Below are 20027 nucleotides of genomic sequence, written 5' to 3' on the forward strand. Positions count from 1 at the left end.
CTTTAGCTCTGTTAGAAGTAATGTAATGTTTGAATCATTAAAATTGTTTATTCATCCTCTTTCCAGTTCTTCATTTTTGGTGCTAATTTTGTTACAGCAGTTATTTCAGTTTGCAATGAACATTTTTTTTTAATGAATGCCCCTGTGCTTTACATTGCATTCTCAAATCTCTTATGTGTGTTTGTCTTCACTTGGCAACCAGACAGAAAACCTGTAGCAGCTACAGTTTCAGTCTTTGCACATATGGGGCCCCATTCAGAATCAGTACGTAAGAAAGTGATCTTTTGCTTTACAAACTAATTAGGTATTGCTGCTTCACTTTGTAGAGCGCTCACTTGGCCATGATCGATACTCTTATGATGGCATATACTGTAGAGATGGTCAGCGTGGAGAAAGTGATTGCCTGCACTCAGCAGTATTCATCCTTCTTCCAAGCTACAGATTTACCCTATGACATTGAGGATGCTGTCATGTACTGGATAAACAAGGTACGAGTCCTGGAAAAGCAAGCGGTGATTCTCCTTGTAGTCTGTATGATTCAATAGTATGTATGTTGCAGGTATATCAAGACTGTGTCTGATACAGACTGTTCCTTCATCTGCTGTGTGTGGATAATAAAAGGCCAAGTTTGCAAAAATAAGCATGTTATATGAAGTTACACGGAGAAACATGCTTGTTATGTGAACCAAATAAATGGGAAGTCTAAGTAAAATACTATAATAAACCTCACTTATGACATCTTAGCAGGCACTGCTTTGGTACTTCTTTTTGGCTCTTTAAGAGTTGTCTTCTTATTGTGTAATTTATTGTGATCTAAACCCAAGGTACTCTGTATTTGAACACATCTTGCTTGAAATGATCTACCTGCACTGCATAATCAAGTCAAGTAACAAGGATACACACACTGTTAATCAACTGTAATCAAGCATAATAAAGGGCAGCTTGGTTTATACAAGGTAAAGCTGGCAACTAGGGACCCCAGACAGCATCAAAAACAGACGTTTGCTGATTATGCTTCAGGACTATATTATGCAATATTTGTTTAATTTTCTCAGTTAACTTGATGGTAGTAATTTATAGACCTTTTGGAAATACAATTTCTATTACTTGTTTCTTAGAAGAGACCACTGAAGAAACTGTTTTATCTCTAGGTAAATGAGCATTTGAAAGACATAATGGAACAGGAACAGAAACTAAAAGAGCATCAGAGTGCAGAATCTGCAGGAGGTCAAAAGGTAGGTGTGGGAGTTAAAATATTTTAAACAAGAATAAGCATTTATCTGTAAACAAAAACTGTGTGCATTTAGTATGCATAGGTAAATATACATTTGCAGACTTTGACCTTTTAACTCCTTGTTAAAGACAGCAAACATTAAGTATTCATACATTTTGTTATTAGTTTTATCATTTCCATGTAAATATCCGTTTCAGTGTAACACTAACAGAGTTACACTTTTTATTCCCAGTTGTCCTTTTTGACAAATAAATCTTTGATAGTAGTTATGTTAGTCCTAAGGAATTTATTCATGTTTTCAAATTAATTAGAGCTGACATTAAAAAGACCACCACTTTTTTTTTTTATTATTATTATTTTTAGTGCTTTTTTTCCCATGTGAATTGCATTTGTCGCTAAAGAGGAATTTGTATGTGGCATTATGGGAAGCATTGCTCTGGCAATGATCCAAAATACTGGTTGATTACAGGTTTTATTATATATACAATAAAAGCAGATTATGTTTGATTCCCTTTTGTAACAGGATTTTTTTTTTTCCTTTTGTTTGCGGAGCTCAGTTAATTAAGTAGCATTATACCCATCAAAATAGGGAAGGATAGCATACAGTTCCAGAGTAGGTAAAATTGCTTGCTTCAGAATGAGATCATTATCCTACTGTGATATAATTATTATTGGGGAACTGGTAGTCAGTTAGAACACCATGTGGTGTTATTCCTGCACTTGAATACAGAACAGATCTCTTGGCTACTGCAAGGCTGTAATCCTGGTTTCATGTAAGCAGCTGTCTGTGGAGGAGTTAAGGGTTACCTAGCTAGGTTAGTCATCTGCAAAAACTATGGATGCAATGAATGTCCTTGCACTTGTGGGTTCTTTTTAAATATAAGGAACGATGAAGACTAACTAGTAAGTATGTGAGTCAGCAAAAGAACGTGGTATTTTTTACAAAGTAGTGTAACCCTGATGCATATATTCAGATACAGAAAATTTCGTCTGTATTCAGTAGTGAATGTAGCACAGAAATCTGTAGAATAACATGTCCTTGACAAGTTCGTTTCTCAAATTTAGATAAAGTAAATGAGGAGCAGGGAGATAATCTATGGTCCTCTGTCCTCTAGTGATTTTTCATTTTCCTGAAAATAATAGTAGGAAGTTTTGTGTTTCTTACATCACATTGAAAGATCAGAATAATTTTTGGAACACAACGTGCATGAGAGTCTTAATATGGTAAACAATGGTAGTAATGTGCTCTTTGATACACCTTTGTTCAAAGATATCAAAGAGAACATTATTATCAGAGCAATGTCATAAAATTATCTGTGCTTGTAAACATTCAGTAATGTTCATTTTCACTTATTAGACTCTGCATTTTATATTAGGAATAGCAAGATAAATATTTTAGTTATAATTTATCTTTAATGTCAGCATTCTTGAATGAAATGTTGAAAGACTTGTATAGTCTGTGACTGATCCCATAAATGAACCCAGTGGAATAAAACATATACATGAGATTGGACTTGATGATCTGTGGTCGTTTCCAACATAGTGATTCTATGATTAAAAAGGTGCATGCATTTGTGGTGTTTTTCATATGATTGTCAGTCAGAGCCCTGTTCTGTTGGCCAACGTATATATGCATTTGCAAAATAGCAAAATCACGCTACATTGGCCACAGCATGGAAGAAAATTGTAATTAAGGCCTTCTCTATACAGTGAATTTTCTATACTGTTATCCCAGGCATATATTATGATATATGCCTTGATGAGGAATTCAGCTGCATAAGTTACATTGTCAAGTATGATATTCCATGCTAGGCGGTTGTATTACCTAAATAGGCTAATTTAGCTAATTTAGCTTTATTAGCTAAATACTCAGCATGGGCAAAACCTCAGGCACCAGTTGACCCCTAGATGTCTATTCTGACAGTAACTTTATTGCAGATTGTGGTTAAAAAGACAAAAAAAAGCTATTAGAAAGTTAGCTGTCTTTCATATTTAAGTACATGATAAAAAGTACAGAAAAAGTTACTCGGATAATGAGTCAAAATATAATTTGTACATTAAACATTCAGTGAATACAATGATTAAATATGTTCTGCTTCTAGGAAGTATATATAAAATATGAAATATAAAGTCAACTCTATTTTTAAGTGTTTAAGGAATTTGAGTTACTGAACTTTTGCACACAAGGAGACAGCATCGTATTTCCAACTCATTCAGATTATTTAACTCCAGTTTTCCTTGAGAAATACTGGTCTGTTCGACTGAAATCTCAGCTAATTGTTTTGTCACATGCCTCACAGTATCTCCCAAATTTCTGCTTACTTTTGCCAAAGCTGAGGGTTATTGCACACATGCAGGCATCTGAGACTTATAAATTGCATTAAATGCCAGAACCAAACCCTGCATTTCTTAACTGCAGATCATACTGACTGCTGGCTTCCCAAACAGAACTATCACGCAGATCCATTGGGCGAATCCATTGCATTCAATTAAGTTGGTTAGAGTTTCTAACAGGAGTTTTGTTAGTTTATGATGTAGCTCCTGTAAGGCATTTAGTATTATTTATTTTCAAATACCCAGGTGTTTTGCCCTGTCTTCATGTTGCATCAGTCTATGCATTCCTCTTTTTATAGCACAGAATCAGTGACACAGCCTGATACTTTATGGCATTGACCCTACTTCATTTTTATCAGCAAAGCTGTGAAATAACTGTAACTAAATTCCTATACCAGGTTTGGATATTGCTGAAATATGCATATAGGTTTTTTTTTTATCTGAATACTGATTGGAGGGATTTTCTTTCTTTAGTTTGTCTTATGCTATGCCTGTGTTTAGTTATCAATACCTTTTCTTAAAAGAAAGCAGAGGGGCGATTGAAAATTCTGCCTTTATATTAACTAAAAACATAGTATTACATGATTTTACATTTTTATGGAAAATTGAAATTACACTTCTGTATATCCTATATATACTTCTAAAGTGTAGCATTTTCTCTGCTTGTATTACAGTTGTAGCTTAATTCTCAGTATCTGAATTCAATTGTTTTAATTTTCTTTCTTTGTTTTTAAACTCCTAAGTGCTGCTTCTATTTGTATTTTAAAATTTAGCATGAGGGGGGAACTGGAATGTTTCATTGTGCCTCTTTTCTGCCCTCCACCATCCTTTTCAGGTTGAGGCTCTGTTTCATAATACAGGTTCTCCATGTTACCAACACAGTTAGCAGTTCAAAAGTTGATAATTCCATTAGAAAATTTAAGAAACTTTGCAGTCTCCCTTCTGGTCTTGCAAAATGCCTTTAAGTCTCAGAGTTTTTAAGGTGTGGTCAGATTTTGAACCTGAATTAAACTTAATTTAAGATTGCCTGTTCTGCTGATTTAGGGAGATGACTAAACATGGCAAGAATAGATCATTCTAGCAATTAGGGAAAGCACTTCTTTAATTTTAATTTCTGGCCAAGAAGTAGCAAAGTTGTGTACCTAGAAGATGAAACAAAGTTAATGAGTAGATTTTAAAAAATTATTTTATAATTCCTACTGTGATAAATTTATCAGTTCTTAAAGATTATTTCAACATAATCCTCAAGCCTACCAATTTGTCTTACTGTCTTGTTACAACTCTGCAGTGAATGTTTTTGCAATAAATAGTAAATCTCTACACTGCTAAAAATTGTAAGCATTCTGTGCACAGATTGATAAATGATACAACTGCTAAGATAGACCTATTTTATATTTCTGGATAGATAAAAATAATGTTAACAGATTATGAGATTGCTTTTGTTTTCCTTCACTTTCTTCTGCTCCCAGCTTCCTGTAGAAGATAAGAGGGGAAGGAGTATGTATGATTTTTAGTTCCAGGTAGACCGCTGTGGATCTTGATCAGACGGTGATTTGTGGTAACCTCATCTTTTTCTGGTAGAGTCTCTGCATCTTCTTTCAGAATTAGGATTTCAAATTTTGTAGTGAACAGCTTTGGTTTCCAGGCTTCTACTGATGTGGTGAATGTACGGTTGCCCTGGTTAAACTACCGATTTTCAATGTAGTCAAAGCTTTCTCAAAACCCTGTTCTTTTTCCATCTGCTTTTGTGGTTTTGACTGAATCAGTCTTAAGAGATTTAAGCCAAATCAATGCAAGTCATATGAGAGAAACAAATACGAGTATTCATCAAAAGAGCTGAATTCTTTTAATATTTTTTTTTAAATCAGTTTAAGCAGTGCAACTTTTTGTGTGAAGGTAAAACACTAACACCGTAGTTCCACTTTCAATCTAATGTGTCATAAATCCACACTGCTAGCAAAAGCTAACCTATCAAGAAGAAAAGTTTGCAGCAGGATCAGCTTCTTGATCCAATTAATGCAATCGATGCACAGTTGCATGAGCACAAATGATGATGCAAGAAAGACAGTGTAAAAGAAGTATTTAATGAAGGGCATGACTATGTTTTTTGGCACCATAGGGTGAATTTATATCGAGTTAAATTTATCATAGTCATGTAAAACTTTTCTTAGGAGAGCTTAAGCAATCTTGTAAAACTGTAAGCCCTCAACCTGAGGTACTGTTTTGTTCTTTTGGGGCTTGTTTAATTTTGTGGTGGGGTTTTGGAGGGTTTATGGGCTTTTTTTTTAAAGCATTAGGTCAGTCAGGATTCTCTACTCAGTTTGGTCTGTAGTGACTGCTTTTTTAATATGTTCCAGGGGATAAAGGTTTATTCCTGTTGATACAAAGTTCCAGTTCAACAGCCATTGAATTGCCGTTGTGTTGTTCAAGAGATTGCAGCTTTTCTTTATCTCTTTAAGTTCTTTTACAAAGTGTGTATTTATAAATAACAGAATCACAGAATGGTTTGGGTTGGAAGGGAACTTAAAGATCATCTAGTTCCAGCCCCCTTGCCACATGGGACACACCTTCCATTAGACCAGGTTGTGTAAGACCCCATCCAACTGAGTCTTGAACACCTCCGGTGATGGAGCATTCACAGCTTCCCTGGACAGCCTATTCCTGTGTCTCACCACCCTCATAGAGAAGAACTTCTTCCTTGCATCTAATCTAAATCTACTCTCATCCGGTTTGAAATGGCTGCCCTTTGTCCTGTGGCTACAAGCCTTTATAAAAAGTCCCTGCCCAGCTTTTTTTTGTAGTATGTTTTGTCTCAACCATAGTTTTCAGTCAAGTGGACAAATAAAAATTATATTGGATTGCTAGTTTTGAGTTCAGTTTGTACTGTTACAGAGAGCCAGTGTTTGGAATTTGGAAACGTGTGCTTTTTTCCAAAGAGTAGTTCTTCAGCCTGTCACTAAATAGATGTTGGTGGACCTTCTGAGTCCAAGTCTGAAACACAGTTCTGCTTGATAAAGAAGAAGGTTCCTATCAGTGTTAAGTAGAATGATAGGCAGTCCCAGGTCCTATCTCAGACTACTTAACTAAATATATGATTCGTGATAAATTTATGATTTATGAACCTTGCTTTATGATGTGGTTTAGAATTCCTGAATGCAGTTGAAAATTAACATAATTTGTTTTCAAATTCACATACTTTTTCATCTGTTGACTATATTACAGTGAGGTGAAGAGAAATTAAACCCTATATAAAGTGCTTTAGTTGGGTGTGACTGAAATATGTAGAGCCACACAAGAACATGCGTCTTGTATTGTATTCCTTCTAAGTGGCTTTGGGATTCTCCATTGTAATATTCCAGTTAAATGAAGAAGAATGTTGAGAATACTCATGTTACTAGAGCACACCCTTTTGTGAGTAATAGCTTTTTTACATAAGAGCTTTATTTTGTTACAAAAGTTATTTTAAGGATTTTATAGTAGTGCAGTATTTTAACGACTATGTAAAATAATGAGCTTCCATAGCAGTTTTTTCCATAGTAGTTTTAAAACTACTTTTTCACCATTTCAAACAAGCAAACGAAAACATTTCCTGCATTTGGTAATTGGTTTGAATTTTTAATTAACTTCTGCAGTATAATCAATAGAGTGGTGAAGTTTTCTGTATGTATTTATAATACTGCTACACAATGGGGTTTTTTTGGTAATAGTAGAAGTATTATATCAGACCACTGTGTAGAGTTACAGAAAAAAATCATTGACTTCACTGTTTTTAGGTCAAATTTTATATTTGTAAAACTTTTTCTTCATAATATGATGTTGTATTTTTTGATCACATTTGAGTTCAGAATTTCATGTATTAGTTCTGATCATTTCTCTGCCAATAGCAAAAAACTCCATCTACATTTCAGGTCATTGCACATCATGCAGCTGATGCTAATGTGATTTGTCATTGCAAAAATTGCCTGCATCTCTTGTTCTGAAAACTGTCATACAATTGTTTAAAAATATTGTTAAATATTATAAATGTAACTGGCTTGAAGTAACTAATTTTAAGTTCACTGAAATTGGTGTTACCATACTACAGTGTGTTTCTACCTTTTTTTCATTGCTTTAGCTTCCCTGCTTCCCCATATGTGCTGCTGGAGTTCATTTTGATACTTGTGATATCATAACTTCAAGTCTCAAATGAATTCACCAGTCGAATTGCATATATAGGGTACAATTAGATGTGTGAAAGTGTAGTACTTTATTATAAAACTGCATTGATCTGACAATCTCATCTGTTCATGTGGGAAAATTATAACGTTGAATCTACAAAGACTGCAAACATATTTCTCCAGTGTTATTTCTGCTAATTAGTTCAATATGCAGAGGCTACAGTGCACTAATGCTTACTATTAAATTACAATTCACTGTTATACAAAACTGAGAATGTTAAAGAAAATTGCTTTGTAAAAGTAATTTATGAAACCTGATAAATTGTTCCTTCTTTTTCTTTGCTTTTTGCTTTTATTCTTTTTTCCTACTGCTTCCTCTGAAGTCTCCTACCAAATGGTTTTGGAAACTGGTTCCTGTAAGTTTGCCCAACTGCTTCACTTTGATCAAAGAGCTTATTTTGGAAATGGCTTTGTCCATGTCATGCTGGTCTAATCATTCATTTCATTTATCTCTACAAGATTATTTTGTAAGAGATTGCTCTGCAAAGCTGCGCATAATGCAGGAGTTTATTTTGCAAGGTAATCTGTTCAAAATAAATGTAAGATATGATGTTGGACAAGGAATTACTTTTCAAGCAGTGAAGTTGTGTATGGGTTTGTATAAGGCAGTGCTACTTGCTGTTAACTAATGTCAAATAAGCAGTTTTTTTGCAAACTACTTCATAAGCTGTTACTGAACATGCTATGTGATACAGACTGCCTTTTAGAAAGAGATTTGCAGAAGTAGTTTTTGATTGATGCCACATGGAATATGAAATTTTCTCATTTATTTTAACAATATGAAACCATTACACTATTTGTCTAGAAATGTCTAATTTTTTCAGCTGATTTAAAACTGCTATTAATCTCTCCCCTCACAAAGTAACCCAAAGCAGTCTACCTCTAGTGAGACTATAATGACACTAAAAGCAATAGAAGTCTGCAATAATAATAAAGTTTGTTTTCTCTGTGCTGCATCACCTTGGGATTATCATTGCTCTCCTCTGTCATACAGTAATTCATCCCTGAAATGCATTGAGATTGTTTACTTTACAACAGGTTTGGCCGGGAACAAAATAATGAGCTGTTCAGGTATATACAGGATCTCATACTCCTGGCCTGAATTCTGAAGAGCTAATTCTGATCTATCTTTGATCATAGGATTACCAAATAAGTAATCTAGAAGTCCCTCATTTTCTTGTTGTCATAACTAGTAAAAGATCATTCATACATTACAAAGAGAATTAAAAATAACAAGGCATTACATGTAGGCAACCACAGAAATTACCTGATATCTGAAAAGTCAGCTTGAAAATACTGTCTTCAGCAGTATTCAAATTCATAACAGTTTATGCTATAGGGGCAATTTCTCTACAATCCTATCTATTACAATTGTGATATACACAAGTACACTACTCTTCACAGTATAGTTCTTCAATTTTGTTTTAAAATTAAGATAGCATAATTAAATGGAGGGAATAATGGGGAAAAAAAAATCTGAAATATATTTTTTCTGATCACAAAAAAAAGTAATTATCTTATTTCTACAAAATAAGGTGGCTACTTCTAAGCCGTTTCAGAACGTTTTTGTTCTGTTCTTGCCTAAGGTGTTAATTTACTAATTACTCTCTTCTCTTGCCTAAAAATGATATTCAAATATAAAATATCAAATCTATTGAAAAGCTAACTCTGGTTTGGCTGCCAGTTGTCCATGAATCATAGAATGCTCTGAGTTGGAAGGGACCTCAAAAGTCCAACTCCCCTGCCCTAAGCAGGGACATCCCCAACTAGATCAGGTTGCAACAACTTGAGTTAGTGGTATTTATGTTATTTTGAGTATTTATGTTACTTTGAGATATACAGTTGAAACCCAAGTGCTGCATACAGTAGGAAGGCAGTGGCTCAAACTGCTCTGACAGTTCAGTCTTCTGTTCTCTTCCCTTTACATAAAGCATTTCATAGGTAAAGAGATGTTCCTGAGCATACAGGCAGCTGAAAACTTACTCTGAAAAGTAAATTTATAACATGTTACCTACTATATGGTAAATGCATAATAGTGTTCATTATTAAGCAATAACTCAGAGTACATGTGAGCAGTTAAAGTAGCTGTTGTGCTGTTGGTTCATCTTTAGCTGACCTTGTTTATATGCAAGTGTCTTAACTATACCTAGGTTTGTTTAAGCGGAATAAGCTCAAAAATGCTAAATCAGGCTGCTTTAGGATGTCAGAAGCAACATGCCTGTGTTAGTATTTACGTTTAAATTAGCACTAGAGCTTTATAATCAATGTAGAGGTTCATCTTATGCATTATTGCATCCATTTTAAGTAGCAAACATTGCAGCTGATAAGAAAAGTTACTTCAAATGGTAGTTGATTAAAAATGCAGTTCAATTACCAGTGTCGTCTTTTTCAGTGTGATTTCTTTTATCTTTTCAACCAAAGTGAAACATGATGCCTGTTATACCCTAATGATCCTAGCATATCAACTAATGTAAGTTTATTTTTCCTGAAGTAATGTGCCTGGCATATTCTCTGGAATGAATTAAGTCTTCTTTCTAGGTCCACTGATGTGACAGTTTCCAGCATCTGTAGGCAGTGTTCCTAAGGCCAGTGAAGGCATCATTAAAGTGACAGGCTTTTTCACAGGTTTACCTGTGCAAGACTTCTGTATTATCAACTTTAAGTATTTTTTGAATGCCTCATTAAAAAGATGCTATTTAAAAGAATATATAAATTACACAGGACTAGTTGGGCCATGATGTTAGAGTCCAGCTGTATCCTGTATCTTTTATCTTTATTTCATAATGGAATTGTAGTATTTCATAGACTTAATTTCAGTCATCTTGGGGAGGAAGTACATGGACATATCATCATGGTATTTGAAACTAAAGGATTTTCATCATAGTGAGTCACTTGATTGCCATAGAATGAAAAAGAACCAACTTTCACTGAAAGCATAATTGGTCTTTTTCATTAGAAGTAGTAGGGAGTATTACTAACATTGGGAAAAGAATATTAATAGTGCATGAGACACATCACTTGGGTTGGTGTTAGTGAATATATCCCATACTTGACACACAACTACCAGTACATTTCAAATATGAAATAAAGACTAACTTGCAGAGTTTTTTCAAATATTAATTGGTTAAAGTGTAACTTTTCTGAGCCAAATACAAGCCCTTTATTTTTCTAGAACTGGTGTATTTGCTGTTGCCAGATTAGCTGTAAACTTCTTGAGCCAATTAAAGGACGCTGGTATTCCCTAAAGATAATCCTATGTGATCCTTGACAGAAACCCAGTGACAGTAAGTATAGCCTTCAGGGTTCCTTCTGTGGTTCCACAGAGTATTTTTGCCAGCAAAGCTAGTTTAAACAATTCCCACCCCACCCATAAAAACTCCAGCCCTGCCCACTCATTCACTGCAGAAAGAGAGAAGAAGAGAGATGTTGTAGCTGGATCAGTGATCATTCTATGCAGCCCCATCAGCAATTACTCCAGCACAGACAGATAGTGGAGAGTAGGAGACCAGCTTCACCTTGGCTGGGAAGAGTACCATCCACAAAAACTTCTCAGAGTCCCTATGGGGAGACATCCAGCTTAATGTGTACAGATAAATGAAAATAGCAAAAAAGTGAAGTCAGAAACATTCTTGGTATAGAATAAGTAATTCTGTGGTATGAACAGAAAAGTAACCTCCTGGTTTAAACCCCCAGCCCTGAGTGAGGGTAGGCATATGGATGATGTCCACACTGAGGCAGGAAAAGCCCTCCTGATTGGTTTTCATCCAGGGTCTGGCCAGCCTTGGGTGGGAACTGATTAGCAGATCACCACCAGGTGCCCCTGCCTTCTGCATTAACAAGAGGAGGAGGCAAGGCAAGAAGCCACCTATATAAGAACTGACTTTGCTTACAGTGGAGCTGGGAGACCTGTCTACACAGTGGATGTGTTGTGTGGGAATTCTGGTTATCATAAAGGGCTTCCTGAGTCTTCACAGCTAACTGGCGTTCCCAGGATGGCAGGACAAGGTCATGAGTGTCTCTCTCTCCCTCTCTCTCTGAGAAGCTACTACATAATAGGACTAATTGTCTGGCTGATTCCATCTCCCACAGCATGGTTCCTTGGCCAGCTCACTCCCTTCTTCCCATCCTTTGTAGCAAGTGAGTGCATTGGCTTGTTCCTCCCTCCATTTGTCTGGTGCTTTGGATCTCTGGTGTGCCATGTGGTAGCAAAGGGAGGAGTCTGGTTGCTGGTCTGCCTGTTAATATCATTTTATATTAGGCAAGTGGTCAGCAGAAGACCCTTCAGTAGTTAGTCAGTAAAACTAACAAATTAACACCTCTATCACTTTCTTTCACCTCCATTTGTTTTTGCAGGAAGAAGTGAAAAGAAACTAAGAATGATAAATAGTATTTTTAAGCTCCCTACCCTGTGCCCCCTTCCTCCTCCTCCCCCCTCCCCTTCCAAAAGAAACCCATGAAAAATATAAAAATCTATTCACTGCAGATAAGTGCAATCTTGATATTATGAACTGATGATCTCTTCATACACTGAAGTTGTTTTGCAAAATATTTCCTCTTATAACTGGGCCACTGTGCAATCATGACACTTAACCATTATTGCCTCTCTATCTTTATGACTGGTATAGTCAACATGCCAGTAATAAAAATGGAGTTGATCAAGTGCAGCTTTCTTTGTTTCTGAATTTGTCATTAAGTCAGTTATATGAATAAGATTTGGGGTAAGATTCTTAGCTTTATTAACTTCACAGAGTTGTTTGACTTGCCAGCAAAGACTTGAAGTTATACCAGCTGAGGATTTGTCTCACTCTGTTTTTACACAGAACACTTCTGATTGTGTAGTGATGAGTGCTGATTATTAATTAAGGTGTATGATGTGATTTAATTCAATGTGCTATACAGAGATCATGAAAATTTGGTAGCTTTGAAGGAAAGGCTCAATATTAGCATTGCAGTATTAGCGTTCCTCTTAGATATTATTTATGCTATTCACAATGGGTTGTAGCAGAAATAGTTTTAAGAAATTTAACACTGAGAGTATTCAGCTACTTATTGAATACTGCTTTTTCACTATCGGGATGTAAAACCTACTGTATGAATCTGTTTATCCATGTTTCAGAGCCTTTGTCTCTCTAAATTTCTTCATTCTATTTTGTAGGCTCGTTACAGGAAGGAGCAAACATTGCTTAAACAGCTGCCTTGTATTCCATTGGTGGAGAATCTCCTGAAAGATGGTACAGATGGCTGTGCTCTAGCAGCTCTGATCCACTTCTACTGTCCACATACTGTTAAACTGGAGGGTATGTCTAATGTGTCTCTCAGCTTGTAAATATATGTCCATGAAAGTTTAAATGTCTGTGTTTGATAAATATTTGAAGGAAGGTGCTCAAATATGATATGCAAGAGGCATAATTTAAGTGTGATTGGTTTAATATTAACTTTGCCTATTTACTTTTACATTTAAATGAAAGGAACCAAGGTGTCCTTCCATGCTGTGCTTACTTTTATGTTATCATGCTAATATAAAGATACTCAGATATATTATTATGGATCTGACTGTAGCAACATATTTGCTTTTGTGCTATGAAATTTCAAACCACCAGGAGAATTCTTGCTCTTGAAGCCGTATGAGTGCTTTCTTGTGAATCTGAGCAGTTATAAAATATGGAAGAGGTTAGTTAGTCAAGCTCTATGTAGCTGCACTGGCAGATAATTGCTCTGTATTCTGGGCTTTTAATTCACCTCATAGTTACCTGTATCATTTATAGAGTAAATAAAAATATATAGTCTACAGTGTTATGGTGTCATGCTATTCTATAATAACAATTATCTCAGTAGTTGATAAGCAACTTTGTCTTTTCTTTTGCTCAGTGGCATGGTTAAATTCATATCTTCCTTTTGGCAACTGAGAACTTCGGCGTAGTTGTAATGTACCTTGGCAGCTAACACCCGTCATTTTCTGCCTGTGTTCTGTCTGTGATACCTTTGATGTCGTGGGAACTCTTACACAGAAGCATCCTGAGAAATCCAGGAATACGAACAAGGGTATAAAGCGCTTGCTAAGAACTGAAATGTGGAATTCACATACACGACTATGTCTTAGGAAGCTTCCAGCACAGTGAACACTGAAAGACAAAAGAAACTAAGATGCATGCATTCACTATTCTTTGGACTGTGGTTGTTGAGAAATACAACTTTCAATTTACATAAACATTGCAGCCAAATACGTACTATTGTATGCGATTATGGAGGATTTAAAATTTGGGTAGTGTTGAATAGGGGTAACACCTAGTTCCTTCTTACTGTTTTAGCATGACTGAAAATACGGACAGTCAAAAAGGTCTTCTGTGCCTTAGGTGGCCATATATATACTTACCAGCAGATTACTCCAGCATCTGGCTTTAAACAAGGCAAGGTGCATCTATGGAACTTTAGGTTTAATGTTCGTGTGAGGTGTCCTGACATCATCTTCCCTAAAAATGTGCATATCTTTGTCTCAGAAGTAAATTCAAAAGTATTCTGAAGCAACTAGAATCACTTGAAAAAAACTTTTCTCATCTTCCATGTATTTAAATAATATAATTTTGGTGCATGTTAAATTTCACTTGAGATTTGGTTCTGGTTTGGAACCAAGTGAGGCAGGTAACAAAAATGCATACACAAAAATGCTTAATGCATTAACAGGAAAAAAAAAAATCTAAAGTTCTCTGTAGTCTGAAATAGATGGTTTCTTCTCATTAAGACTGACTTTAACTTTCAAATCTAGCTCTCCTTCAAGGAATACAGAACTAGATAGGACTCCCTATGTCAGTGAGTCAAGAAATTGACTATTGTATGAAATTATGTAATCCCTTTCATTAATTTATCATGTTCTGTCTTAGAACTGTTTAGTTCTTTAAAATCTGTAGTCTTCTTACTCACTGTTGAAGAGCTCAATTTTTTACTTAATTTTAAATCTTATTGTTTTCTATCTAAATGTGCTTGTAGCCTATGTGCCTTTGTTGTTCCAGCATCACTCTTTGGCTTAAACAACTTCTCCTAATCTGATGTCTATCTTCTAATATATTCTTTCTCTTGTTTTGCCCAGGATACTGAAATAAACCTTTTCAGTCTCCCATTCGCAAATGGATTTCCATTATTGTTATCCTCAATAGTCTTCCTCTGCAGCTAGCCCAGTTTTTTTTCATCTTTCTTGAAAACGGATGGTTGTAATTGTATGCAGAAATCCAGACTGGCATCTTATATCGTTCATACAGTGCTCCTCTGTCACTACTGGAAATAAATTTTCTGATAAATTTTAGCATCATGTCTGCTTTCTAGCTGGTTGATACTGAAAGCTCATAAACATCTTTATATTGGTTAATACACAGTATCTTCCTACCCCATACCACTTTCTCATCTGATTTCCTCAGGATGGGAATCCTTATCTTGCTAGCCTTAAAGTAGATTCCTTGTCTGAAGAAACCTTTTATTCTGAATAATTTGACACTTATTTAAAGCTCTGTCATACACTTGCTTTAGAAATAAAATCTGATGCATGCGGAAGTATATTAAATTTTTTTATTCACTCCTTCTTTATACAAGGACTGTATTTTTTTTTCTAGGAAGTTATTACTGCTACTTCATTTTCCAGGAAGCAGTCATAAAAAGGAAAGCAAAAAGCTTTTTTTTTTTTTTTAAATCTGTAACTATATCTAATCTGTGCTTCTGTTCTTCCTTTTTAGATATTTGTTTGAAAGAGACAATGTCTCTGGCTGACAGCCTGTATAATCTACAATTGATACAAGAATTTTGTCAGGAATACCTTAACCAGTGTTGCCATTTCAGTCTTGAGGATATGCTTTATGCAGCTTCTTCAATAAAGGTAAAAAAAATTCTAAAAATAAAAATGCATGCAGCATCCACAGTACTGTTTTACTAATGACCAATTTTGTCTTTTTTGGTCTGTTACTATATGGGTATATAAAAAAAAACATGTTGCATCTCTTGTGATATAGGGTGCAACATGAATTTCAGCAGTAAGTGTAGCACCTTCTTTTGGTATTTTGTTCTAGTTATTTCAAAGTATTTTTAAAAAGCAGTTGTGAAAGTATTCATGAAAACTTGGATTTTTTTTTTAAACACACTTCATCTTCTTCCTTATTAGCTAATTTTTGAAGTGCATAATCTGTGATATTTCTCTTAAAATGTGATAGTGATCTGCTTTATTTTTACATCTATTAAGATTTCAACAAAAGCACAAAGTACTGACGAGCTGTTTATGAAATTACTTGCCCTTATTCCTCATTTATGTCTACACAGTAATTTCATGGGTTTTAGCCTTAAAGCATTTTCATGTTTGTAAAATGTAAACTTCTGAGTTAATTTCTTTGAAAAATGTGATGGTTTTATATGCAGAACACAATCAGGAGCACAGTTCCTACAGATACAATTGGTTGAGTATTAAGCGTTGTCAGTCATCTTAAGATTTTGCTTTTTTAGCAGAAGAAAAAAAGTTTTACTTATTCTATCCTTTTTTTTAAGCTTGTGTGGAAAAACATGGACTAATAGAATTATTTCTTGCCTAATTGTAACTTTAATTTTTCATTCTTGTGTTTCTCTAGGACCACCTTCTATATAAACCACTTTTCATTTGCTTAAGATTCTTGTTGGCCTGCCTTTAGGGAATGAAATATTATTTTTATGCGGTCAGCATATCCATTACAGATGGGATGTAATTGGCTTCTAAATATCTGGGTCATTTCACTGCTTTTATGGTCTTTATAGCAATCTCAGAAGCTGAGTCACAGAGGCCAGAGCTTGAATGCAGCTTTGTTGTCTCCTGTAGGATTGAAGCCAGTCCTTTCCAAATATATTAGGAGCTGCCAGAGTGCATAAGGGCAGTAGGACATAAGTGTAGGCTACTTAGCCTGTGGCAGGTTTATTTTGTGTGTGCAAAGTTGTGTAGTGACTGGTATTTTTAAATTTCAGATCAGTAATCTACCTACATACTTGTAAAAAGGCTGCTGCATTGCAGCCTCTCTTGTCTGTATTTTCTCAACATATGGTCCTACCACTATATTCAGTGATCTTGAATGTAGGACTCCCTCAGTGCATTTTGTTTCTCTCTACTTACAGATACATGGAATAAACGGAATTCATTATTCTTCTGTTTCATTTGTGACAGTTAATAATACCATTTTTTATAGTAACGGTTTGAATTGGTTTTCAAGCCAGTATGCGCTAGCTTCAATTTTAAAAAAGCAGCTATCTTCAATATTTTGTCAATATCCCAGTGTATCAGGCTTTGTGCTTCTAAAATTCTACAGACTCAGTAATCTTGCTGTTTCTGAACACTGTGTTTGAAAGAACTCTAAATTCCCTTTAAACATGTAGAGTATTTCTGGAACTGAGAAAGCCCTTTTGTGATCATGTTTCTACAAGTTCCTGTGTTGTGGATAGTTATTTAGATGTAAATGCTACAAAGAAACTACTGCCAAGTTCTTCTTCTGAAACTTGGCACAGAAACTTTGGCAAGTGCTATAACCTCTGGTTTTCCAGTGTTAAGAATTAATTTGCTTTCAGAATAAAGGCATAGTTAAAGGAAATCTTTTTCAGTTTTCCAGTGCCATCTGATTAAAGTAAGTTTCATTGTCACTTTGAAAACAATTCTATTGTAAATAGATATTTTAAATATTATGCATTGAATTCAACTGTTAGTAGAAGTCACCTTTATCTCAGCCTACAAAATTCATATTATATCAAGTTTTAGGATTTACAGAAGCACATGTCTTTGTTTCAGGTGTCTTTGTTAATCAGCGAAAATTTCTGTTTGTTTTCAGGGTCACGCATTTCTGCACAGTAGGTGGCATTATGCTTTTGGTTCAAAGTCTGTTACTGGTGACAGAAAAAATAAAAAGAACCAAACTGCTGGGGTTTTTTTACTGGAAAAAGCATCAAGGGAAAAAAAAATAACAACTGAGTTTTTTGAATGAGAGTGCTTTGCCTTGTTCGGTCCTAGAAATGACACTAGGTATCCTGACTTCATGGTAGTCCTTGAGAAGGAAGGGAGGGAGCAGAGCGTCTTTTAAAGTGATCAAGCACCAAGTGCATACCTTACATTCTTTACTGGGGACAGTGCACTGTCCTGCTATGCTAATCAAGGTAGATTGTAGTTGGTATATGGTACAGAAATCTAGTGCACGACTTGACCAAAGGGATTGTGCCTGCCTTCGGCTTTGCCGTCAAAAGTGCACAGTAATAAAGTCCGATTAATTTAAACCATCACTTCACTTACCCGTCTTGGATACGGGCTCTCGGATTTTGCAGCATATTAAACTGTTGGCTTAGTTCTGTCTTAGCACAGAGGAGAAATAGGCTTTGTCTGGAGTCCTAGACAGCTTTAATGTGTCATAACCAAATGAGGCAGAAAGTAAGTTTTGTTGCTCCTTACTTGCTTGTTTGTCCTCCTCTAAGAAAAACACGTTTGTGAAGTTTTTCATAAGATGTTTACTAAGGCAGTCCTACTGATGTTAAAGGAAAAAAAAATATTTGAATACATTCCATGGATGCTTGGGGCACCACCAAGGGACCATACCAGTTCCTGTTTGTTTTCCTTTGAGACAGGCAGACACAAGTAGAGAGAGAGAGATTATGTAAAAGTAATAACAGTATTTTCTGAACCTTCCCTGCGTATTTAACAATAGGAATGAATAGAAAATCTTGGATCTCTCTTCAGTTGTGCAGATTGCTATTTTGCCCTGATCCTCCCTCTTCCCTTCAAGCATTTTTATCCTAAGACAGATTTGGTTAGTTGTTTGGGTGTTGTTTTTTTTGGGTTTTTTTGGTTTTTTTTTAAATATATTGTTCTTCACCTATACCTGGGAAATAGCACAGAGCTGGAAGAGATGGTTTATTGTGTCTTGATGCACACATGTTCTGCCTATCCAAAAAACAAGTTTGTAGAAATAAAAGAATTTGCATGACGTGGCATCACAGGAGGCACGAACCACCCTGCAGGACAGTAAAGATTTCTTTATTGCTTTGGCCTTAGAGTTGATGAGCACTGCAGTGTAATAGTCAATATGTAGCATTTGTGGCTTGGATAAAGGTCTTAAGGAATGTATAGTTCCCAAAAAGGTGTTGTAAGGGAGACATGTAGTCTCTGAATAGAAAGAAAAATAAACGCATCTCACATGTTCCATTTGTCATGTGAGATACATGTTGAAAGAATTTCTAAAGGAGGAAAAACACATCTTTGGCTGTAGTGGGTTATATTCTTGATATGTTTAGATCATTCCCTGCCAGGTTTTTCTAGTAGGACCATACAGTTCAGACCTAAGAACAAGTCATTTATGACATTAACTGTCAAAGAAGGTACTGACAAATAGCCTTTAGTTATTTGATGTTTGCCATGATTTGAGAGCTCACACAGAAACTTGGCTTCGAATCAATTGACACAGTTAATTACTCTTTTGCATTACTTCATCTGAGTCTTCAAAGATGTGGCTTTTTAAAAAAAAGTAGTGATCCTAAACTTGTGCTACTAATTTAATCTACACGTATTCTTGTGCATTCCCTTTTCATTGATAGAGGATGGAGTCAGGGTGAGGCACAGATCACAACCAATATTAGAATACCTCTTATTAATTTAACTGCTATTATTAATTGAATAAATCCCTCATTAAGAAGAGGTCACTATTCACACAGTGCATTCATTTGCTCACACAGTTCATGCACGCACACTCAGACAGTTTTACTGTGTTGGAGGCCAACCTAGTGGCCTCCCAGAAGTGGTTTGTACTGGCCCACCAGTGGCTTTTGGGAAGGTGTCCAGAAAGGCTCTCAAGGGGTTTGCTTGCGTCCTGGGGTGTGTATATATGTAAAATCATGTACTCTTTATACGCAGACAAGAGCTACTGCCTTTGTGAGTGCATTTAGGGTTATACAAGCTGTTGTTGACACTAGAATGTGCTAGTGGCCTTGCACGGATATGGCCACGTTGTGCTGTTCTGGGTGTGTGGATTCTTGGGGGTTCAACAGGGCCACAAGTCTCTGCAGCTTTTTGGTTCTTGGGATACTTTTATGTGCTGCCCCTCAACATGATGCTGCCTATCTTTGGCTGCTGTTTCTGGGAACTGTAGAGTCTGTTAACTCAAGCTCATTCAAGAAGGCACATTTTATTCAGAATCAAAGCTTTTGGAATGTGAATCAAAGCTAATCTAATCCAAGAGATGATTGCTGTTTCTTGTCTGTGAAGGGCATTC

The 20027-nt window shown here is 35.7% G+C and overlaps 1 protein-coding gene across 1 annotated transcript in view; it reads left to right on the forward strand.

The window, feature by feature from the left end:
- Window positions 1-326: 326 nt before the first annotated feature.
- The window catches only part of CAMSAP2 (calmodulin regulated spectrin-associated protein family, member 2), a gene marked incomplete at its 5' end in the record, with an annotated part of 43045 nt that continues 23344 nt past the window's right edge, over window positions 327-20027 (forward strand). The window contains 5 exons of the mRNA XM_008935571.1: window positions 327-488; window positions 1152-1235; window positions 8109-8141; window positions 12941-13082; window positions 15507-15646. Coding sequence (XP_008933819.1) covers window positions 327-488; window positions 1152-1235; window positions 8109-8141; window positions 12941-13082; window positions 15507-15646 — 561 coding nt within the window. The remainder of the gene's footprint in view (window positions 489-1151; window positions 1236-8108; window positions 8142-12940; window positions 13083-15506; window positions 15647-20027) is intronic.

This window comes from Merops nubicus, unplaced genomic scaffold (genome assembly GCF_000691845.1).
Source record: "Merops nubicus isolate BGI_N331 unplaced genomic scaffold, ASM69184v1 scaffold672, whole genome shotgun sequence".
In the NCBI taxonomy this organism is placed as follows: domain Eukaryota; kingdom Metazoa; phylum Chordata; class Aves; order Coraciiformes; family Meropidae; genus Merops; species Merops nubicus.